Source organism: Salvia hispanica, chromosome 3 (assembly GCF_023119035.1).
Source record: "Salvia hispanica cultivar TCC Black 2014 chromosome 3, UniMelb_Shisp_WGS_1.0, whole genome shotgun sequence".
Classification (NCBI taxonomy): Eukaryota; Viridiplantae; Streptophyta; class Magnoliopsida; order Lamiales; family Lamiaceae; genus Salvia; species Salvia hispanica.
This window is the reverse complement of record NC_062967.1, coordinates 6475436-6498529: the sequence shown is the minus strand read 5'-3', so window position 1 is coordinate 6498529 and position 23094 is coordinate 6475436. Positions and strand designations below refer to the sequence as shown.

General features: G+C 39.3%; 4 protein-coding genes across 5 annotated transcripts; 3 read left to right on the top strand and 1 right to left on the bottom strand.

The window, feature by feature from the left end:
- The first annotated feature begins 1136 nt into the window (after nt 1-1136).
- Nucleotides 1137-7161, top strand: LOC125213335 (ABC transporter G family member 24-like). Of its 2 annotated transcripts, XM_048113821.1 has the most exons (15): nt 1137-1490; nt 1620-1696; nt 2177-2437; nt 2692-2755; nt 2845-2991; nt 3093-3127; nt 3243-3316; nt 3466-4355; nt 4552-4848; nt 4978-5472; nt 5593-5741; nt 5859-6148; nt 6241-6374; nt 6596-6763; nt 6833-7161. In XM_048113821.1, exons 1-14 carry the CDS (start codon nt 1285-1287, stop codon nt 6750-6752), a joined length of 3276 nt encoding a protein of 1091 aa, XP_047969778.1. In that variant the 5' UTR covers nt 1137-1284; the 3' UTR covers nt 6753-6763; nt 6833-7161. The 2 variants fall into 2 exon arrangements, with proteins under 2 accessions (XP_047969778.1, XP_047969777.1); XM_048113820.1 differs by having other exon boundaries at nt 1138-1490; nt 6596-7161.
- Nucleotides 7162-7906: 745 nt separating this feature from the next.
- On the top strand, nt 7907-12975 carry LOC125209143 (ABC transporter G family member 24-like). The gene is made up of 14 exons (XM_048108753.1): nt 7907-8115; nt 8206-8282; nt 8582-8857; nt 9150-9213; nt 9554-9700; nt 9815-9849; nt 9926-9999; nt 10094-10878; nt 10963-11259; nt 11337-11795; nt 11879-12027; nt 12110-12399; nt 12480-12613; nt 12721-12975. The coding sequence occupies exons 1-14, from the start codon at nt 7907-7909 to the stop codon at nt 12875-12877; spliced, it is 3153 nt and encodes a 1050-aa protein (XP_047964710.1). The 3' UTR covers nt 12878-12975.
- Nucleotides 12976-14500: 1525 nt separating this feature from the next.
- Nucleotides 14501-19356, top strand: LOC125214186 (ABC transporter G family member 24-like). The gene is made up of 14 exons (XM_048115093.1): nt 14501-14824; nt 14908-14984; nt 15078-15350; nt 15501-15564; nt 15749-15895; nt 16025-16059; nt 16151-16224; nt 16309-17075; nt 17153-17449; nt 17536-18027; nt 18110-18258; nt 18340-18629; nt 18711-18844; nt 18972-19356. Exons 1-14 carry the CDS (start codon nt 14592-14594, stop codon nt 19126-19128), a joined length of 3189 nt encoding a protein of 1062 aa, XP_047971050.1. The 5' UTR covers nt 14501-14591; the 3' UTR covers nt 19129-19356.
- A 2-nt stretch (nt 19357-19358) lies between these two features.
- LOC125214187 (ATPase GET3B-like) lies at nt 19359-22805 on the bottom strand. The gene is made up of 12 exons (XM_048115094.1): nt 22566-22805; nt 21996-22207; nt 21846-21908; nt 21622-21732; nt 21373-21447; nt 21227-21295; nt 21087-21152; nt 20889-20963; nt 20712-20810; nt 20318-20452; nt 20025-20189; nt 19359-19793 (listed from the first exon to the last, which is right to left on the bottom strand). The coding sequence occupies exons 1-11, from the start codon at nt 22756-22758 to the stop codon at nt 20052-20054; spliced, it is 1236 nt and encodes a 411-aa protein (XP_047971051.1). The 5' UTR covers nt 22759-22805; the 3' UTR covers nt 19359-19793; nt 20025-20051.
- Between the last annotated feature and the right edge of the window lie 289 nt (nt 22806-23094).

The window sequence follows — 23094 nt, the reverse complement described above, 5'->3', positions numbered from 1 at the left end:
GTTCTTAATAAGATGATTATTAATTTGTTCTCCGAAGTATAATTAAATCCATATCTTCGTATTTTCAGTTTGTACTATTGTGTTTAGTAGTAGTATATAATGGTGGATTAACAAGTGAAAAGATGCAAATAGTTTGTTATAAAATGTACACAATTTGTATGATGATTTTTGACAAATTCAGCGATGATTTTCGTGATGTGGATCTTCTTAACAAATTGATTATTGATTTTTATCCAAATCCAAATTATAATAAAATATATATCTTCTTATTTTCAGTTTGTAATATTGTGTCTAGTAGTACATAGAGGTGGATTACCAAACTATGGTTTTAATCTATATAAAACACATTCTTAATGAAAAAACATAGGACTAAGCATACAAAGATCATGTTTAGGTCATCGTAAGCTTATTTTACGTAATTATAGTAAAGATGACATAAAATGATCTTACACGACCTCAAATATGAATTTTATAATATATATGACCTATATAATGATGTATTAGGATCAATTTTTGTATTGATCATTTTCATACCAAGCTAAATGCGCAATTTTTTTGGTAAATAAAATGTACGCAATCTGCGTGATGATTTTCGACAAATTCACAATGATATTAATCTAAATTATTATTAAATCTATATCTCCGTATTTTCAATTTGTAATATTGTGTTTAGCATATAGAAGTGGATTACCCATCTAATGATGCAATTTTTTATTAATATAATCAACACAATCTATGATTGTATGATGTACTAGACGATAAACTAACAATTTAGTTATCCTTCAATTAATAAGACGAAATTATTAATCTTCTTTAAAATATATTAAAGGAAAAAAAAACTGTATAACGAAATCATCTACTCCTTGTCAATGTTATTATTCTATACTTTTATCATCTCTAAAATACTATACATTTCTCTTGGAATAATCTTAAAATTAGATTTCTGAAATTTGCACCTTTTGTATCGTCATTGAATTTTTTATCCTTTCCCCTTTATTTTTTTTATATAGTTATTAAATTAGTGCACAGAAATTGTCTAGTAAAGTGGAGGAAGAGATAATCATTATACTCATTTATGAAGTTGTGTGTCAATGGAGTTGCTACTAATAAAATATGCAGTAGTCAAATCAATTGCCGTATGTGCAGGCCACACACAATCAACATCTAAACATCTCTGCAGGCTGCAGCTGCTTCCCACTTCTGCGTCATTACATTTATCCTTTCACAAAGAATCCGCATTTGGTTTGGCTCCCAAATTTCATAATTGTTGGATTGTCGACAAGAATGAGCTTCAACCATCGTTGCTGCTCCAAATTCATCTGCATTGTCACACTCACATTCATCTTTCCGTCCACCTTCGTGCACTGCCAATTCACTCCTCCCTCGTTTGGATCTCCCACACAGCTAGCTTACGGCAATCTTGATAATCTCACCTCCGCTCTCCTCTCCAGCAAACTCGTTCAAGATTATAGCTTTTGCATCCGGAATAAGTATTCCCTTTTCCCCATCTTCTTCTTTCTTGCTTTTTTTTTTCTTTGAGAAGAAATGCAGAAAAAAATGGGTCTTCCTTCTGTGGATTTTGCTGCTAGTTTTTCACTTTATTCTACTTTATCTTGAAGGGAACGTGAATGGAATACAGCTTTCAATTTTTCGTCGGATTTGAGCTTTTTGACCGCTTGCATCGCCAAAACCGGAGGTACTTTCCCTTCAACTTTGTTTCCTTTCAAGAAAATGAGTAATTTGGATATAATGTTTATTTCTTTCTTTTTTTACTTTTCTAGTACTCCATTTTATTGCTACGGACACTAGATTCCATAAGATTTGCTGGGATAGTATCTATGATCCCTTTTTGGTATTTGTAGCTGTCTCTTGTTAGTTGACCGAGTCTCAGAGAGATTTGAATGTGAGCATATGTTCATAAAAAAGGAGGATTTGGAGGGGTAGGGATTTAGTTCTGAATTCATGAATTCATGCTGCTAAAAACTCATTACTTTAGTGAACAAAGTAAAATCATCTTTGCTTTTGTTTACTAGTCAAGCCTCACTCAATTTGTGATCTAATATAAGATTTCTTACAAGTATCCAGGATGCTTATTGGTCTGGTCTGTATAATTTGTAGTAGTAATGTAGTATTACATCGTAGTTTTGTCTTTTGATGTCTCGGTGTCCAATGACAGATGCTACTCGACGCTTCTGCACAGCAGCTGAAGCTGAAATCTATTTTAGCAACTTGAAAAGTGGAGGGGATTCCCTGAAGCTTAACAGGAACTGCAATTCCTCCCATTGGGTGGCAGGGTGTGAGCCGGGATGGGCATGTGGCCTAGACAACGATGATCCGGTTGACCTAAAGAATTCGCGAGATATACCACCTAGAGGCTCTGACTGTGATACATGTTGCGAGGGCTTCTTTTGCCCTCAAGGCCTCACATGCATGATGCGTGAGTCTGAGAGTCTTTTAGTTGCCTATTTGTTTGCCAGTTTCACATCTATACGCCATGTGTTTGTGTATTCACAGATCCAATCATTAGCTTCTTAATAGGAAAATCAGTTGATCTTAGCATCTCTCTGCCTTTGCATCATTGTGTTATTTCTTTTGTTTAATCTATTGGGAGCATGCATATAGCACTAAGATATACATTGGATCACAGATCCGTTATCATATAAACTAACATATAATTGTTGGACTTTGTAGCCTGCCCGCTTGGTTCCTATTGCCCACTTGCTACATTTAATGCCACGACAGGCAGATGTGACCCGTAAGTTGAATTCTTGATTATTCTTCTTCTATGATCGTAGTTCTCTCCTATGCCGGATGCATTACATATTTTTTCTAAGATCTCTTCAGATACAAGTACAAACTTCCAGCAGCTACACCGAATCATACTTGTGGTGGCGCAAACATGTGGGCGGATGCTCGCACGAACAGTGAGGTTTTCTGCTCTGCTGGTTCTTATTGTCCAACGAGTATCGAGCAATTGCCATGTAGCGATGGGTACTCATATTCTGTCCCAGACACTTTTATATTCTCACTTTGGATCCACAAAGCTGACTGTTATCTTTATAATGCTAATGCATTGGTTCCCAAATTTTCAGGAATTACTGTCCAAAGGGATCTACTGATGAGAAGCGTAAGTTCCTTGATAGACCAATTGAATGTGTGCAGTATCATTATACCTCTCTTCATGCCTCTGTCGTTTGAGATCATAACCATTGATTTGTATGTCTTGAATGCTAAATATACAGGGTGCTTCAGGTTGACTACGTGTAATTCAAAATCAGAGAGTCAAAATATTCATGCATATGGAGTTATGCTTATCGTAAGTCTTCTTTGCATACAAGAACTAGGCGCCTTTTCTTTGGTTTTGCGCATATCCCTCATCATCCTTTGTCAGCAACTTCTGTTTTCTTCTGCATCGTATTCCAAATAAGTGCTTGGTGTCTCTGACATGACCAGCTTTTTTTGCAGGCTGCATTAAGTACTCTTCTACTAATCATATACAATTGCTCCGACCAAATTATTACTACACGAGAAAGGAGATATGCCAAATCGAGGGAAGCAGCTGCAAGAACCGTGAAGGAGAAAACACAAGCACGAGCGAGGTGGAAAGTGGCAAAAGAAGCTGCTAAAAAGCATGCCATTGAATTAAGCTCTCAACTTTCTGGAAAATTCTCTAGGAAGACCGTGCCAAATCAGGATCAAGTTAAAATATTGAATGACTTAGACAGTGAAACATCAGATGGCTCCGAGCTGTCGAACGCTCAACCTGAAAGGAAGAGAACGGAAGACAGCCATTTGTTGGACATGCCACACGAAAATGAAGATATCTATAGTAGTTTCGATGTTTCTGGTTCTGACCATATGAATAAAAACACCAAGAAGAAAATTCCAAAAGAGAAAGAAATTCATACTCACAGTCAGATTTTCAAATATGCATATTCACAACTTGAGAGAGAGAAAGCTCAGCAACAACAAAACAAGAACCTCACCTTCTCGGGAGTGATTTCAATGGCAACAAGCAGTGAGACCAGGAAAAGGCCGCTGATCGAGATTGCTTTCAGAGACCTAAATGTTAGTCTCAAAGGAAAACGTAAAACTCTTTTAAGATGTGTCACTGGGAAGATAAAACCTGGCCGCATAACCGCTATCATGGGCCCATCGGGAGCTGGGAAGACAACTTTTCTTTCTGCTCTGGCTGGAAAAGCAGTTGGATGCATGGTTAATGGCATGATTTTAGTGAATGGAAAGTCAGTTTCTATCCACTGCTATAGGAGAATCATTGGTTTCGTGCCACAAGATGATATTGTACACGGAAATTTGACCGTGGAGGAAAATCTATGGTTTAGTGCACGATGCAGGTAAATAAGAGCTCTTCTTTATGATTGATTCCAAATATGTATTCCTATTTAAATGCAGACTGATAAAATCTTCAAATCCTTAGATGCATCTCTTCATCATGTTATGGTTTTATATTTTTACTCTCTCGTTTTACTGTTAGACCAATTGACAGATGAAATTCTATATTAATTGCATTTACATTTTAAAATTTTGAAGACTATCTGCAGATTTACCAAAGCCGGACAAGGTTCTTATCGTTGAAAGGGTCATTGACTCCTTGGGGTTGCAGGGAATACGTGGTTCCTTGGTTGGAACTGTGGAGAAACGAGGTATCTCTGGAGGCCAGAGGAAACGTGTGAATGTTGGCATAGAGTTGGTGATGGAACCGTCATTGTTGTTCTTGGACGAACCCACCTCTGGGCTGGATAGCTCGTCTTCCCAACTACTTCTTCGAGCATTAAGGCGGGAAGCACTGGAAGGGGTGAATATTTGCATGGTTGTCCACCAACCAAGGTAACAATATACCTTCATCGAGTAATAGTTTTATCTTTTTACGTAGTGGTAGAAGAACTATCCCGTTTGATTACCAAGTGGAGTTCAAAACTTTCCTTGCTAATTTAGAAATTATTTCTTTTAATGCAGCTACACATTGTTTCGGGCATTTGATGATTTGATTCTTCTAGCAAAGGGAGGCCTCACTGTCTATCATGGACCAGTGAAAAGGGTCGAAGAGTATTTTTGTGGTCTTGGCATCGTTGCTCCAGAGCGTGTTAATCCTCCAGACTACTATATCGACATTTTGGAGGGGATGGTTAAAACAAGCTCAAATTCTGGCGTAAGTTACACTGAACTTCCGGTTAGGTGGATGCAACATAAAGGTTATCCTATTCCTCTGGATATGAGAACTAGTGCTACTGCTGGATCTGCTATGCCTGCTATCGACATTAATGATCATAGTCATGACTTTGACAATTCTGTCGGGGAGGAACATTCCTTTGCTGGGGAAGTATGGCAAGATGTTAAAGCGAATGTGGAGAGGAAGCGTGATGCGATAAGGCACAACTTCCTGAGGTCTATAGACTTATCCTACCGAAGAACCCCAAGTGTTCTCCTGCAGTACAAGTACTTCGTTGCTCGGTATAAAAATCTCCAAAAGTCTTACAATCTGCTGTTTAATAGCTCCAAGTTGGTTCCGTAAAATGTCAATTTTTATCTCCATGGAATTCACACTCGTTTTCTATCTATTTAAAATCACAGTGTTGGTAAGCAGCGACTGCGAGAGGCAAAAACACAAGCAATAGATTATCTGATCCTGTTGATTGCTGGGGCCTGCTTGGGCTCGCTCACCAAAGCGAATGATGAAACCTTCGGTTTTGGTGCTTATACATATACGATTATTGGTGTTTGTAAGTCACGAATCCTCTGTTTCTTGTACCAATCCTAATAGTACTTCATCTATTATTAGGGAATAAGAATTTTGGTTGTTGACTTAGAATTTTGTGTATCTGACTTGCCGATTTCAGCTCTCCTTTGCAAGGTCGCGGCTTTGAGGTCGTTTTCTCAGGACAAGTTACAATACTGGAGGGAAAGTGCTTCCGGCATAAGCAGCCTAGCCCATTTTGTGTCCAAAGATACCATTGACATGTTCAATACGATCATAAAACCCGTTGTCTATCTCTCAATGTTTTACTTCTTCAGCAATCCACGGTCATCCTTTGCATTCAACTATGTTGTCTTGCTGTGCCTCGTCTACTGTGTAACTGGTATTGCATATGCACTGGCAATATTTCTCGAACCTGGTCCTTCTCAGCTGGTAATGAGGCCTTTTCTTACTAGTTTCTATTAATTCGAGTTCCTCTCATCATGATAGTACTGACCGTCTGACCCCTCTCTTAATTCCTGCAGTGCTCAGTGCTACTTCCTGTGGTGCTGACCCTCATTTCGACTCAAGTGAACGCAACCAACATTGTCAAAGACATAGCGAACTTCTGCTATCCGAAGTGGGCTCTGGAAGCATTCGTCCTAGCAAATGCTGAGCGGTAAGACACCTTGCAACATCATCTACTTGTCTAGCTGTTAAAACCTATGCAGACGTCCTTGGATGAACGAGAGATTAATGGTGTCACTTTTTCTTGTGGATATGCATCGAATTCTTGAGGACTAGATGGTTGCAAACCGAACATTCTTTTCCATTTCAAGATAACTTTTAGACTTATTTTGTGCATTTAAACCAAGCTTATAGTTTATGCTCGATTTGCAGGTACTATGGGGTGTGGTTGCTAACACGCTGTGGGGCGCTGCTGAAATATGGCTACAACGCAAATCACTGGGCTCTCCGCCTGTCGTTCTTGATCATGTGCGGTGCAGCTTTCCGGGTCATTGCTTTCATTGGCATGGTAACTTTCCAGAAGAAGTAAAGTTTTTCAAGGTAAATTTTAACATTGGGATTAGTAGCAAATCTCCCAAAACATGATCCCGACTCCAACCCTGGGTTCAGGTTCCAACACCGGAGCCAACTTTCCAGAGAAGCAAATCCTGCATCTGGTTAGCCTACGCTCTTCACTGTACATTGCTGGTGTCCACTTGTTTGAGAGAGCTGGCTGCATCATGCCTGAGCCATGGTGTGAATTTTGGAGTGCTTTGTAGTATATATATAGGAGTACTAATTGGTATTCATTCAAGATCGGAATTTAGAAAAATGTCTTTAGTTATTTTTGTGACACGCATAACAGCTACTTACTCAATTATAGCGTGTCACGATTTTATATTGTGATATTATTAGTATAATAATTCAACAAAATTTATGCCATTACTAGTACAAATTTTTGTTGTAGTGTTTTATTTAATTTTTCAAATTAAAACAAAACTAGAACTATGAATTTCTTAAGGTGTCAAGACTCGTATGCAACAGAACAAATAAAGTTTATGATATAATTAGTTTGAATATTTCTGTTAATAATGGCTTTTCTAGGAAATTTCAGGTTCTTGAGATCACGTCAATTCTTTATTTGTTTACCTAGCTACAACTAATAATAAGTCAATGTATATAAGATCTAATAGTACTAAGAGAGAAGGAAAAGATTGCATCGAAAATAAAATTAATTCCGTGATATACATAGAAAATAAAACATTGAATTTGCCCTAGTTGATCTGATCAGCTGAAAATACTTTGCTTATATAGTTTGGAAGTTTGAACTAGTGTGATAATATGTTAATTATATATTGTAAAAACATGGATATATGAATTGACTGTTGAATTAGTCGACACATTTAAAATGCCAACTCTCGCAAGTCTCGTGCATATTTGATTTTCCTTATATTTTTTGGTGTAAACTTGTGTCATGTTAAAGTTAAATGGATAGTTGATGATTAAATAAAAGGTCGAGGCAGAGACAGAATAATGTATAATGATAAAATAAAAGGCTAACCAGAACGGTCATCAACTAACACATTCTTGCAGTATTTGCGTATTAATACACTGTTACACACCTTCTTCCCACAATACACACAGAGACGTACAGAAATCTAGAGATGAGAGTATTATGTAGTGATGAATTTGCAGCAAAGGAAAATGGGGTGGTTAAGGGTAAAAGAGGTGTGTATTTTGGTGATGATTCTAATGGTGTTGGTTGAGGGCCAAGAAAATGATGATTTCAACACTAGTGATCCAACGGTCATGAAGCGGTTGACGGAGTTAGCCAACCTCCGTGTCTCCACCGTCACGTCTAATCTTATACACACGCAGATGGCTCACAAGGCCACTTTTTGTGTCACTGACCCGTAACCAATTCTCTATCTCTCCCTTTCTCTTCTTCATATATATACATGCTGCATAATAAAGTCTGAGCAAGGAAGCTCCTGATACTGCAGGGAAGAGGAGTGGAATAAATCTTTTAACTATTCTTCTAATTTGGATTTCTTGTCCAAATGCATTACTCTAACTCAAGGTAATTAAACGCCACTTCTAAATATAAATATATGCTCATAACAAAATACTTAATTTTAATGATTATTTTGATACACATAAAGAAGGGATTTATTTACTGATACCCTCCCTTTTTATAAGGACTATACACGAATTCTAATATGATTCTGAATTTAATGAAGTTATAAAATAATGTGGTTGTACCTCAGCAAAAGTCATGTCTAAAACTAAAACTGAAACAATTGGTAATTATATTTTTTTGAGTTGTAATTTTAACCCAACATATTATGAATTTGGTTTTTTTTTATGTAAAACATATAGGTGATTTGGCACAGAGATTATGCTCAGCAGCAGAGCTGAAATTCTACTTCACAAACTTCATTGCTAACACAAGATCAGCAGCTTCCTTCCTCAAACCAAACATCAACTGCAATTCGACCACTTGGGTTTCGGGCTGCGAACCTGGATGGGCTTGCACTCTTGGCACCAATCAGCCTCCCACTCTCACACAATCCCAGCAAATTCCGGCCCGAACTAACAACTGTCAGCCTTGCTGCGAGGGCTTCTTCTGCCCTCAGGGCCTCACATGCATGATACGTAATATTTCTACTTTTTTTTTGCAATAATATTTCAAGTTTGTTATACTGATGTCATTTCAAATGTATATTTTGATTGTTCAAAATTTTTTGTTAAGTTTTCTTGGTGGCTAAGGTGTATGTAGTCTCTTGTTTGTGGCCTGTGGGATGATTTTTCTATTGCAAAGGAAGTTGAACTATAAAAGAAATAGATGGTCTTTGCAACTTTGGATCTAATATTTTAATAAGAACAATATAAAGTCCAAAGTTTTCTTGACTGAACTGAAGGTGTATAGTGTTTGGCATTTTTACAGCTTGTCCGTTGGGTGCTCACTGCCCCCAGGGGGTTCACAATGCCTTGACTGGATTATGCGACCCGTAAGCTCACCATCTCTGATACTACATAGTTTATGCATCATCATCACTGCATAACTGGTTTGTGTGTTGCCTTTCTTGATATATATGGCTTGTGTTGTTGCTGTGTCAAATGCTTATGCATTGTGCTGATGCATCTCTTATCTTAGGTGCCTTATGATATCACTACATATCTGATTTTTGTTGCATACTTAATCAGTAGTTTGAGCATACAGTTTCTATGTATTAGTACGTATATCATTGCATCGATACTATGGGTTTTGTGTGTTGTTGCAGTGCCAAATACTTTTGCACTGTCTTGATGCATATCTTACGTATTGTGTTTAATGTTGTTGGTCTGTAGATATATGTACCAGTTGCCTCTCGGGCTGCCAAATCATACGTGTGGAGGGGCTAATATCTGGGCGGATGTTAGCAGAGGCGGTTCCATGTTTTGCTCTGCAGGCTCCTATTGTCCAACCAACACACAAAAAATCCCTTGTTCTAGCAGGTGTCTCCAATTTCATTCCTTTTCACCCCATCACACTACCTTGTGTTTCTTAATCTGCCTCTGATTTGAGTGATCGTGTTGTTGATGCTGTCGTTCCTTGTCTCTCAACCTCAGGCACTACTGCCGTATGGGATCCACTTCTGAGACTCGTAAGTCCCTTGGTTTTCTTGAACAAAATATGTGTTCGTGCAGCTTCATCAATCTAATAGTGAGGGCTAATCGCAGGATGCTACAGATTGACATCATGCAATGCCAACACAACAAGGCAGAATATAAGCCAATATGGATGCATGTTGATTGTACGTTTCCTCTGCACGATTTCCTTTTCGCCTTTGATTAGAAAGGTTTACAAGATTGACATAGCTGATAGATTGAGCATCTGTGTTCGTGTAGGTTGGTATCAGCGTCATGCTATTCGTCTTCTACAACTGTTACGGGAAAGTCATCACAATCAGGGAAAGGAGGTATGCCAGATCAAGGGAGACTGCAGTGAAGAGCATGAAGGAAAGTGCTCGAGCACAAGCAAGATGGCTTGCTGCAGTGGAGACTATCAGAAGGAGAGCAGCCGAGATTTCCCATTCATTTTCACGTAAAAATATCATCGTACCTAATGATCTGCAGCTTAGTGATGTGTCTGGAGTAGAAGCAGCTTATCCTCAAGAACGGGAAATCGAAGAGTTTCCTGATAGTTTTGAACACGTGGATCCAGAAACTGGAGGTGTGGACCAGAATGAGGTTAAGGTGAAACATATTAGGACAAATACTCAAATTTTCAAGTACGCTTATTCTCAAATCGAAAGGGAGAGAGCTGTCTCTGGAGTGAGTTCAATGACTATGGTTAGTGAGGTGAGGAGAAGGCCTACAATTGAGATCGCATTCAGAGATCTTACAGTGACGTTGAAACAGAAAAAGCTACGTCTTTTAAGGTCTGCCAATGGAGAAATACTGCCTGGTCGGATCACTGCTGTTATGGGGCCATCTGGGGCAGGAAAGACGACCATGCTCTCAGCCCTGGCCGGGAAAACAGTTGGATGCTCGGTAGCTGGCTTGGTTCTGATAAATGGGGAGGTGGAGTCAATACGCTCGTACAAAAAGATCGTTGGATTTGTGCCACAGGATGATGTTGTTCATGGGAATTTAACAGTGGAAGAGAATATCTGGTTTAGTGCCAATTGCAGGTGAGAAATGCATTTACTTACATGCCTTAAAAATGTTACATGGCTCAACATCACATCAAATGGCTAATAGCAAATTGCTTGAAGACTTTCAGCAGTTCTGCCAAAAGTAGAAAAAGTACTTATTGTTGAAAGAGTCATTGAATCCCTCGGGCTGCAGCCAGTGCGGAGCTCCTTGGTTGGCACTGTGGAGAAACGAAGCATCTCTGGAGGGCAGAGGAAGCGCGTGAATGTGGGGTTGGAGCTAGTGGTGGAACCTTCACTCTTGTTCCTAGACGAACCAACCTCTGGATTGGACAGCTCCTCATCTCAGCTCCTTCTCAGAGCTCTCAAACGCGAAGCTCTTGAAGGCGTGAACATATGCGCAGTTGTCCACCAGCCAAGGTAAACCTCTAGCAACAGAGTGTTTGTTTCAACGTTTCAAGAGGAGAGACATGAAATGGGCTTCTGGTTTTTTGCAGCTATTCCTTGTTCAACATGTTTGATGACTTGATACTTCTAGCTAAGGGGGGCCTCACTGCCTACCATGGGGCAGTTAGGGATGTCGAGGATTACTTTGCAGGCCTTGGTATCAATGTTCCCGACCGCATCAATCCACCAGACTACTTCATAGATGTTTTGGAAGGAATGGTGAAGCCTCACACCAGCACTGGTGTAACCTATGAAGAGCTTCCCCTTAGATGGATGCTCCACAAAGGCTATCCCGTTCCACCAGACATGCAACGGACCATCTCTGGCGTTGGTCTGCCTGCAAACTATGCCAACTCAAGAAATCAAGAAAATCTAGAGTTCTTGCATAATCTGAAATACAGAGTAGAAGCACTGCTTGATGTAGTAGGCAACACCTTCTTGAAGCCGAACGACTTGTCTAGGAGGCAAACTCCATCAATTATTGCACAGTATCGAGACTTCCTTGCAAGGTATACAATGAGAACACTCTCACACCCTTCGATTCTTTGGTCTTAATCGCGCAGTTTGTGATCATGTTTATTACCTTGTGCAGGGTGGCCAAGCAACGCCTTCGAGAAGCTAGAATCCAAGCCATAGACTATCTCATACTGTTGCTTGCCGGTGCTTTTATGGGTCTCATTGCTAAATCAGGAGATGAAAACTTTGGCGCTCCTGGTTACACCTACACTGTTATAGCTACTTGTGAGTTGGAAAACACCAATACTTTTTGAAATTCATTTCCTGATATTTGTGGTTTTAGTCATATTTGTGTTTCACTCTTCAGCCCTGCTGTGCAAGATCGCGGCTCTGAGAACGTTCTCTCTGGACAAGCTGCAGTACAAGAGGGAACGAGCTTTGGGCATCAGCAGCCTTGCACATTTTGTGGCCAAGGACACAATAGACCATTTCAACACACTGATCAAGCCATTGGTGTACCTCTCCATGTTCTACTTCTTCAGCAATCCAAGATCAACCTTCCTAGACAACTACATCGTCTTGCTTTGCCTCGTTTACTGTGTGACGGGTGTAGCTTTCACGTTGGCAATCTTCCTAGAACCCGGTCCATCTCAGCTGGTGATGATCAACACTCTCACTCAACAATGCTACTTATTCCACTTCAATATGCTCATGATTTTAGCCTATCAAATTTGCAGTGCTCTGTGCTTCTACCAGTAGTTCTGACTCTCCTCTCAACTCAACCCAAAGACAGCCAATTTATCAAGATTTTGACAAGAATGTGTTATCCAAGCTGGGCTTTAGAAGCATTCATAGTCTCGAACGCTAAGAGGTACGTGCTTCAAATCATCATCGTCATCAGCATCAGCATCGGCATCATGCAACATACTACACTCAAATAAAATGTTTGATCACTGAAGCCATAAATTCCACTTGCAGCTACCACGGTGTGTGGCTCATACAACGGTGTGGTGCACTGCTCAAAACGGGCTACAATTTGCACGACTGGGCTCTTTGTATATCGCTCCTTATAGCTACTGGTGCAGGTTGCCGCGTTTTTGCTTTCGTCGGTATGTTAGCATTACAGAACAAGTGAAAGCAAAGCAAAGGTGGGAATTTGTATTTGGGATGTGCCTTGCAGATATTGATCATATCTCAGCTCACAAATTGTATATGTACAAACTCATACTCCAATTATACACACAAGATTTCTACATTTCCCCCCCTGTTTATATCAAAGAAATAAAGGGAAACAACCTAACAGAGGTTTTTTTCTATATTCTCAATTAATCCTATTTATTTTTTTAATAGTAATTAATATTAAGAGAAGATGCAAATAGAAGGTATCTGTATTTAGGTTGAGGCTACTGTTGAAATTAGAACATGCATTTATTTAGAATTTGAAGTTTGAACCGTAGATCTCTATTATAAAGACAACCAAATTAATATACAAATAAGTAACACTATAACAATTAAAAGTTGCCAAAAAAAAGTTTGGCACATATAAAATATTATTGACACCTTGTATTATTACAAGTTAGGGCCTCATCCACAATGTCGTGCTATTCAATGTGATCATATGTGTGCTCAACGGTAGAGCATGTCGTATTAAGGCGGTGAGCATGCTGGAAAGTTCGACCCAATTGGTATTTTTTTTTAGAATTGACTGCAGTCACTAATTCATAATCTGACATGTAGAAAATAAAAAATTAATTCAATTTATGAGAATTTTTTTGAAAGCCCTTCATTTGCTTCTCTTCGATAAAAGTTTGATTTTCTCATAATGTATCCTAATTTTTGGCCTAATTCTTCTTCTTTCTTCTAATAAAGAAGATGTATTCCCTCCATCCCAGAAAAGATGTCACACTTGGAAAATGGCACAGGATTTTAGGAAATGTTATTTTGTGTGTTAAGTGGTGAGAGCAAATATAATTTTATAATTGATGTGATAAGGAACTTTTTTCAAAAGAGGAAATGTGACATCTTTTGTGGGACAAACTAAAAAGGAAAGTGTGACATCTTTTGTGGGACGGAGGGAGTACCTTGGTTATAATTATTATCTTGCAATAAGTTTAGTAACGAGCATAACGGGCCTATTGTGACCAGAGTGGGATGGATGGATTTATTACGAATTGCATGGCAAGTGGAACGAAAGACAGTGTCATTCCACACGAAAACAGGGACCAATCGCAAGTGGAAAGGTACAAAATAAATGTTTGGACATTTGACAACCTGTGCATGCTTGGATAAACTTCATATTCCGTAGAGTATTTTATTTTCATAAAAATATCACTAATAAAGTTAAAATATATGAGTAATTTGAATTTTTCTAATAATGAGCCTTCTTGTAAATGTGAGGATATTGATCATTGAATTATTGATCATGTCTATTCTTGGTTTAGCAATGAATCTACACCTAATAACAAGTCAATACACGGAGGAGAAAAGTATACATATTGGTCCCAAGTCACCATTTTTATTCTCTGTTTTTATTTAAAAAATTACATGACATCATTATCTGCATAGATCACAAACATATTAATTACGTGGTTGGTTTAAAAAGAAAAGAAAGTGGAAAAATGAAGGAAGCAAGAAACAATATGTATGTGAATTGACAATTGAATTAGTCAACAATCATGGAAAGTCACCCTTTATCAATAATCTATGGCTTAAAGAAACAAAAATAGAATCAACAAGGAAGTAATAGGCCCATTCAACTGACATATAGTACTATAATACATTAATATTCCTCCATTGTTACACTTATACTTAAATTTCTGTCTTCCTCCACCCTTGTTCATCCAAGAAATATGGGGTGGTTAAGGGTAAAAGAGGTGTGTATTTTGGTGTTGATGCAAATGGTGTTGGTGCAGTGCCAAGAGATTGTAGTAAATGATTACAATGGAATCAACATGAGTCAGCTTAGTGATCCAACGGTGATGAATCAGTTCACCAACATCGTCTACCAACGTCTCTCCACCCTCACTGAGCATCTCATGAACTCTCAGATTGCTCAAAAGGCCACCTTCTGTATTACAGACCAGTAACTGATCTCTCTCTTTCTCTTTTTCTATGTGATCAGCTGCATGATTTTTTATTAATCAATTTTGGTTAAATAAATGGCAGGGAAGAGGAGTGGAATAAGTCTTTTAACTATTCTTCTAATCTGGATTTCTTGTCCAAATGCATTGCTCAAACTCAAGGTATAACATAATATGAAATGTTATTAGTAGTTATGTTAGTTGGAGTCAAATAAGGGAGTATCTTTTTATTTATCTTTTTGTGTTGAAACACAGGAGATTTGCCGCAGAGGTTGTGTACAGCAGCAGAGCTGAAGTTCTACTTCACAAACTTCATTGCTAGAAAGAGATCCGCTATATCTTTCCTCAAACCAAACACAAATTGTAACTCAACGACATGGGTTTCGGGCTGTGAGCCCGGATGGGCTTGCAGTTCGGGCCTGAGTCAGCCCGATTTCACGGACTCTCAAGAGATGCCGGCCCGGACTTCTAACTGTCAGTCTTGCTGTGAGGGCTTCTTCTGCCCTCAGGGCCTCACGTGCATGATACGTGAGATTTCCCTTGTCCTTTTGATTGGCTGAGTTGTAGAGTGATGTTTATAGTGTTGGATTGGAATTGAATAAGCACTTTTGAATAGAAAGTGATGAAACTGAGAGTTTTCTTGACTGTGATGATAGCTGAAATTGAGAGTTTTTGCAGCTTGTCCGCTGGGTGCCTACTGCCCCCGAGCCACACACAATGTCTCGACTGGACTATGTGACCCGTAAGTTAACCATCTTGTCACTTCTGTGTTGCCATATCTTATGCATTATGTCATTACATATCTGGTTTACTTGTTTTGCATATTGTTAAGGTTGTTTATGCATATCTTATACCATTACATTGTGATTTTAATGCTTCCATTACTAAGTAGTTTGTGCATCGTGTTTACTGATGTTCGTCTGCAGATATATGTACCAGTTACCTCCAGGACATCAAAATCATACTTGTGGAGGGGCTAATATTTGGGGAGACGTTAGCAGAGGCGGTTCCATGTTCTGTTCTGCAGGATCGTATTGCCCAACGAACACACAAGAAATACCTTGTGCTGGCAGGTCTCACTTTTCATCCCATTCTTCAACCAATGTTCATGTATACTTTGATCACATTTCTTGATCTGTAGTACTGTTTTCATTTGAGTGATTGTGTTGGTAATGACGCCGTTTGTTGTCTTTGAACTTCAGGCATTACTGCCTAATGGGATCTACTTCTGAGAAACGTGAGTCTATTGTTTCAACTTTAAACAGACTGGTGTTTTGCTCAAGGATTCTCATGTATTTTCCCTCGTGCATCTTTGTCGGTCATTGCAGCTTGCTACAGGTTGACATCGTGCAATCCCAACTCAAGTAGACAGAATATAAGCCAATATGGAGCAATGTTGATTGTGAGTTTCCTTCACGTGATTTCATTACCTGGCTGAAATTTATGCAGCAACGAGGTTAATTGTTGAACATTCTTGTTAATACAGGTAGGCATTAGTGTCATTCTGTTCATCTTCTACAACTGTTATGAGCAAGTCATCACACTCAGGGAAAAGAGGCATGCTAGATCAAGGGAGACTGCAGTGAAAAGTGTCAAGGAAAATGCTCGTGCACAAGCACGATGGCAAGCTGCAAAGGATGCAATTGCTAGGAGAGCCCATGAGGTGTCCCGTTCATTTTCACGCAGAGTGGCTCATCCTCCAATACGTGAGATTGAAGAGCATCATGATAGTTTTGAAGGCGTGGATCCGGAGACTGGAGAAAAGGAGAGGAAGAAGAAGGTGAAGGCGAAACATATTAGGAAAGATACTCAAATGTTCAGATACGCTTATTCTCAGCTCGAGAAGGAGAAGACTCAAGAGCAGCACAACAAAGATGCTTCGACCTTCTCTGCAGTGATTTCAAGTGCAATGGATGCTGGGATGAGTAAAAGGCCTACAATTGAGATTTCTGTCAAAGATCTCACAGTGACGTTGAAGCACAAAAACAGGCATCTTTTAAGGTCTGTCAACGGGGAAATTCTGCCCGGTAGGATCACTGCTCTCATGGGGCCATCTGGGGCTGGAAAAACAACTCTTCTATCAGCATTGGCTGGAAAAACAGTAGGATGCTCAATAACAGGCTTGGTTCTGATAAACGGGAAGGCGGAATCGATAGCCTCGTACAAAAAGATCGTTGGATTCGTGCCACAGGATGATGTTGTGCACGGGAATTTGACAGTTGAAGAGAATATATGGTTCAGTGCCAATTGCAGGTAATAAATTTGACAGCAGTAACTTGACATTTGTCATTTTTTCTTAATTAGGCTAACAAATGGCATATTGTGTGAAGGCTTCCAGCTGATTTACCAAAAGTAGACAAAGTTCTTGTTGTTGAAAGAGTGATCGAGTCCCTCGGGCTGCAGCCAGTGCGCAACTCCTTGGTTGGCACTGTGGAGAAACGAGGCATCTCCGGAGGGCAGAGAAAGCGTGTGAATGTGGGACTGGAGTTAGTGATGGAACCTTCACTCTTGTTCCTAGACGAACCAACCTCCGGATTGGACAGCTCGTCTTCTCAGCTCCTTCTCAGAGCACTCAGACGAGAAGCTCTTGAAGGGGTGAACATTTGCTTGGTTGTCCACCAACCAAGGTAATCTTAAGGAAGTTAAGCATAGTCTGTTTCAAGAATTAAGGATTTGAAAAGGTGAAATCTAAAGCATCCTTTTGATTTTGCAGCTATTCCTTGTTCAATATGTTTGATGACTTGATACTTCTAGCTAAGGGGGGCCTCACTGCCTACCATGGGGCAGTTAGTGATGTCGAGCATTACTTTGCAAACCTCGGTATCAGAGTCCCGGACCACATCAATCCACCAGACTACTTCATAGATGTTTTGGAAGGAATGGTGAAGCCACAAACTAGCTCAGGTGCAAGTGTAACGTATGAAGAGCTTCCTCTGAGATGGATGCTCCACAAAAGCTACCCCGTTCCATCCGATATGCAAAGGAACACCTCTGAAGATGGTGTGCCTGCAATGCATGGTACTTCAGGAAATCAAGATAATCACAGCACGGAGCATCTATCTTTTTGGGGGGAGCTGTGGCAGAATCTGAAATACAAAGTGGAGGCTCAGTTTGATGTAGTACGACACAACTTCCTCAAGTCGCATGACTTGTCTAGGAGGACAACTCCACGTGTTGTTGTGCAGTATCGATACTTTGTTGGAAGGTAGAACCAAAATCCAAATATATCTCTTGTAGTTCTTGATCTTAGACATTAGCTGATCATCATGCTTCATACCTTGGCTCAGGATAGCTAAGCAACGCCTTCGAGAAGCTCGAATCCAAGCCATAGACTATCTCATACTGCTGCTTGCTGGTGCCTGTTTGGGGCTGATTGCTAAATCAGGTGATGAAAGCTTCGGCATGGGAGGTTATACCTATACCATTATAGCTACCTGTAAGTCTAGAAACACAGATCAACGTTCAAGGTGTATCCTCGATTTGTTTTTTGTTGCTTACATCCATCTTCTTTTCTCAGCTCTATTGTGCAAGATCGCGGCTCTGAGAACGTTCTCTCTGGACAAGTTGGAGTACAGGAGGGAACGGGCTTCGGGCATCAGCAGCCTTGCACATTTTGTAGCTAAGGACACAATAGACCATTTCAACACACTGATCAAGCCATTGGTGTACCTATCCATGTTTTACTTCTTCAGCAATCCAAGATCGACCTTCCTAGACAACTACATCGTCTTGCTTTGCCTCGTGTACTGTGTAACAGGAATAGCTTACACGTTGGCCATCTTCCTAGAACCCGGTCCATCTCAGCTGGTGATGATCAACACTCTCACTCAACAATGCTACTTATTCCACTTCAATATGCTCATGATTTTTGCCCTGTCAAATTTGCAGTGCTCTGTGCTTCTACCAGTAGTTCTGACTCTCCTCTCAACTCAACCCAAAGACAGCAAATTTATCAAGATTTTGACAAATATGTGTTATCCAAGCTGGGCTTTAGAAGCCTTCATTGTCTCAAATGCTAAGAGGTACTTAAAAAATCACCTCACTTGTAGCACCCACTATACTCTTCTAGATGCATTTTTGCACATCTGTATAAATCGTGAAGATACATGGCCATTTTGGTATCTGAAAGCCACAACTTGCTACTTGCAGCTATCACGGAGTATGGCTCATACAACGGTGTGGTGCACTTCTCAAAGCTGGCTATAGTCTCCATGACTGGAATCTTTGCATATCGCTTCTCATGGCTACTGGGGCAGCTTGCCGCGCTTTAGCTTTCTTCGGTATGTTAGTGTTACAGAAGAAGTGAGTTCAAGAATGTTGCATAGGCAATGGTAAAACCTAGTTGATTTTGGGGTGCCTTTGAATATCGATCAGGTAAGAAATCATCGTGATGTTGAGCCAGCTTAGATCAGAAAATCACACATACAATCTGGTCACGGCTTTGAGCTGAATCTGTCTTGTAGATATAGCTTATTTCCTCCTTATACATTCTTTCCTGTTTATATACCAAATAAAATTATACTTGAAGATGACATATGCCAGCCAATCCCAATTTTCTTTACCATATCAAACATAAGTACAATAGATGGAGAGACAACTCCACATTGTAATCAAACATAAATCGAAAGAATTCCAAGGTGTTATACATAAATAAACTACAATCGATGTATAAGCAAGTGATAGCATAGTTATACATCTCTAGGAACTAATAGTTCTACGATAACTATATTCATCGCTTTGCCCTGTCCACGAACTTTTGTGTGAACAACAGAGCTCCTGTAAGGAACACAAAGCCAAGTTCATATAGCTTGTGATTCATTAGTTTATGCGACTACAACTTCGAAGGCTCATATGTTTCTGCAGACTAAGATGTGGATGTGTGAAGATTGGCCCCATGATGGATGAAGCCTAACACGCACAACTGAGTCCAAGATGAAAAGGAATACTTTGAGATTGTTGCTGCACGAAAACCTGCATTTAACTAATGTTTATGAGAGAGGCATATTTTGAAAATAAGCGATTATGATTCACGAAGATGCAAATTTCACAGCATTTGTTTTCATTTGGAGTTTGTGATGTTACAACTCCACCTTAAGGCATGAATACAAACTTCGAATTAAGTAGAAGATTTCTGGAAGTAACTAATTGTCAAGCCTGAGATAGAAACATGAAAAGGATACCAATATAAGGTAGGAACATTACCTGATATCTACCATAACCGAACATGATTTATTTCCAAACCATGTCCCCTAAAAACTGGAGAGCAGGTACACCTCTGATTTCCATGTCAACAAGAGGTGCTTGGATCATGGTCAGCTTGGAGAGCTCTGGATCACTCTCAATAATGCTGAGAGCACGCGTTTGATCCTGAAGTATAAATTCAGTATATGTCAGAGGAAATCTGAAATTCCAGTTAACATCCAATTTATTTTTCATTGTCACCGCGATGGATTATAGTACTACGATTAAAGAAAGATGAGACGATTATGTTATACCTTCCTCTTCATCGCACAGAACTTGCAGTCAGAGGCAGAAGCGGGAAGAACTTGGTTAACAACTAGTCTCTTGACGGGAACACTTTCTTTCCTTAATGATGCACTTAATCTTGATGATTCATTGATTGCCATCACCTGAGTAGCAAGAATTTTGAATTACAAACTAAAAGGCATCAGTCCTTCCTTATATTCTAACACACATAATTCCAAGCCCTATTCAGGTAATAATTTTACTTCTATAAGGGGTTGCTTCTACTTGTTGGACATATATTAACACAACGAAAAATGAAGCATATTAACCTAGTCTCTTGATAAGGTCATATGCAAAATGCAACCTAGTTCAAATTAAGAAACAATACATAATGGATAGTTATGGAAAAATGGACGCCATTACCGTTGGAATTGTTACTATTACAAACTCTGTAGAGTTCGTGTCACGGAAAAGTTCTCTCACTTTTATCATTCTCTCCCTTAGTTTCTCTAACTTGTCGGCCTGCAAGAGAATTCATGAAGTCAAGGATCAGTCGAATAGGAATTTATATTTGCAAGGATAGGTGACCGTTAAACTTACACTATCCTGCCGATTTTCTTCTTGGCCAAATACAGATTTTATGGCTGAAGTAGCCGAAGAAATCTTCTGTCTTAACTGTAAAATGAATTGTCAAGTAATGGTGAGGATTAAAAAGCTTTTTGAATCACTTTATTGGTTAATTATCTCTCCTGAATAGATATCCACGTTTATACTTAAGGTTCCATCTTGTAATCTTACCTTTAATATCTTCCCAATGGATGCATCTAAGAAGTCCGGCAATGACAAAAGTCGCAGAGTATGACCCTGCAGAAACAGATCATTAGCACAAGCTAGCTTTGGGTATCTAGATAAATAAAAATTAGTTGCAGTCTCCTCACGGTGGGGGCAGTATCAAATATTATCCGTGTGAACATGTTGTATTCTTGAGATTCAAGAAACTGAATAACCTGGATAATACTCTAGAAGTCAGTAATGGAGCCTATAACATGGAAGCAATAATTTCTAACATAAACATCAAGCATGCCTTCGAAATTGCGATAGCTTCATCAAGGCCTGGAGGAGGTGTATCCAGAAGCTCTCCAAGCTTTAGTTCCCCAAGCTACGGTCATATGAAATCCGAAAAAACTGTTATCGAGAGGCCAATGAAGATAAGGACTTCATTCTTACGCAACAAGAACTTTGAAGTGCTCCGAACCAATTACTCGCGTATAGTGAAATGAAGGCACAAACATTTGGAAATAATTAAAGGAGTACAAATGATAACAAGGTTTACCTGGTCTGCAATTAATCCCAGACCCATTCCATCCATGAAGTCTTTTACCCCGCTCCCACCATTGCTCTTGCTGGCACTTCGAAATTCTTCCCTTGCTTGTTCAGGGTTTATCTGTCCCAGCAACTCATTCAATTTTTTTCCACTTTGGACAACAAGATATGGTTTGTTGATTAGGTTTAACATAATAACACCATGATTCATAGACAAAACACTTGTCCACTCACCTCAAGGGCAAACAGTGGAGAAATGGGACCTTCAACGGGTACCAATCTCCCCCCAGTTAGATCCTAAACAAAAACAAATAAAAGCAAAAAAATTTATAACGATCACTTCTGGAAATTGTTCTGCGAAGTACTTATAAATTATATTCGAACCTGGGAAAAGGAGTCACTTAAAGAATGAGCAGGATCAGTTGAAACCACTAGAGTTGGATGGCCATTATTTGCAAACTTAACAGCTAGTGATGCAGCACAGCTAGTCTTTCCGACTCCCCCCTTTCCACCAAGCATGTAATACTTGCGCTGAGTCCCCGATACCATTTCATCGAATCCAGCAACTGATTCAGTTGGAACACTGACTGAATTCACTGCCAAGAGATGACAATAGCATCATTGTTCTCAGCCAACCCAAAGTGGAATTTTTTTTTTTGCATACATCATAATCAATGTGCAATATTTCTAACATAACTCAAGCACCATTTAGCTATTTCAAAATCTAAGCTAAGTTGTTTAGAGCATTGCTATTTTTTAGTTTTGTTTTTGTTCGAACCCCTTTGTAGAAAACTGAATTGAAGCTCTGCCGCAGTTGGTCACAATCCGTAAATCAATTTTTGAGCTAACCTTTAAATCAATTTTTGAATCAAACAGGACTATTAATAAATTCATCAATCACCAGAAAAACCTCATTGAACAAAAATGAGTAATTTGGGATAAAAAAAATCTCACCTTGAAATGTTTTTCTGGGCAATTTCCGGGTGAGGGAAAGAGACAAAATACTGGAGCTAAAACTTGAGTTGGATTTGAAGAAAGGGGCGAAATCCCGTCTGAGAGAGTGAAGATATCCATAATTATCACCCACAATAGCCATGGGTTTTAAGTCAGAATATTTGGTAGCGGAAGACCAAGAAGAGGACGCCATGAATGGGCAGAGGGAGAAATTGAGCGAGGAAGAGATTGCAAAGAGCATCCACGATGAGAATATGCCAGCCGTAGGCTAGCCACTCTTACTCCCTGCCACGTAGCAGCACTAAAAATCCACCTGTCATGTCAGCATTTATTCAAATAGGCTAATCATAGGCCAGTCGCAATAAAAATAATTCAAAAACAACTACATTTACGGAATTAAATTTCTGATTAAATTACGGAATTAAATTTACGAGATATATACGGGAAAATTCATTCATTTCATTAAAAAAAAAAGGTACATAGATAAAAAAAAATACATGATTTTTTTCTTAAAAAAAAGGCTTCCACA

Bases quoted from the DNA above. Each gene is read 5' to 3' on its own strand.
- LOC125209143 (XM_048108753.1), top strand. From the start codon at position 7,907: ATGGGGTGGTTAAGGGTAAAAGAGGTGTGTATTTTGGTGATGATTCTA. The intron at 8,283-8,581 runs GTAATTAAACGC...TAAAACATATAG, and splicing joins ATGCATTACTCTAACTCAAG to GTGATTTGGCACAGAGATTA. The intron at 9,850-9,925 runs GTAAGTCCCTTG...GGCTAATCGCAG, and splicing joins GGGATCCACTTCTGAGACTC to GATGCTACAGATTGACATCA.
- LOC125214187 (XM_048115094.1), bottom strand. From the start codon at position 22,758: ATGGCGTCCTCTTCTTGGTCTTCCGCTACCAAATATTCTGACTTAAAA. The intron at 21,909-21,995 runs GTTCGAATATAA...GTTTTTGTTTAG, and splicing joins TAAGTGACTCCTTTTCCCAG to GATCTAACTGGGGGGAGATT. The intron at 20,964-21,086 runs GTAAGATTACAA...TTCATTTTACAG, and splicing joins CCATTGGGAAGATATTAAAG to TTAAGACAGAAGATTTCTTC.
- LOC125213335 (XM_048113821.1), top strand. From the start codon at position 1,285: ATGAGCTTCAACCATCGTTGCTGCTCCAAATTCATCTGCATTGTCACA. The intron at 2,756-2,844 runs GTAAGTTGAATT...AGATCTCTTCAG, and splicing joins ACGACAGGCAGATGTGACCC to ATACAAGTACAAACTTCCAG. The intron at 4,849-4,977 runs GTAACAATATAC...CTTTTAATGCAG, and splicing joins ATGGTTGTCCACCAACCAAG to CTACACATTGTTTCGGGCAT.
- LOC125214186 (XM_048115093.1), top strand. From the start codon at position 14,592: ATGGGGTGGTTAAGGGTAAAAGAGGTGTGTATTTTGGTGTTGATGCAA. The intron at 17,076-17,152 runs GTAATAAATTTG...TATTGTGTGAAG, and splicing joins TGGTTCAGTGCCAATTGCAG to GCTTCCAGCTGATTTACCAA. The intron at 18,845-18,971 runs GTACTTAAAAAA...TGCTACTTGCAG, and splicing joins ATTGTCTCAAATGCTAAGAG to CTATCACGGAGTATGGCTCA.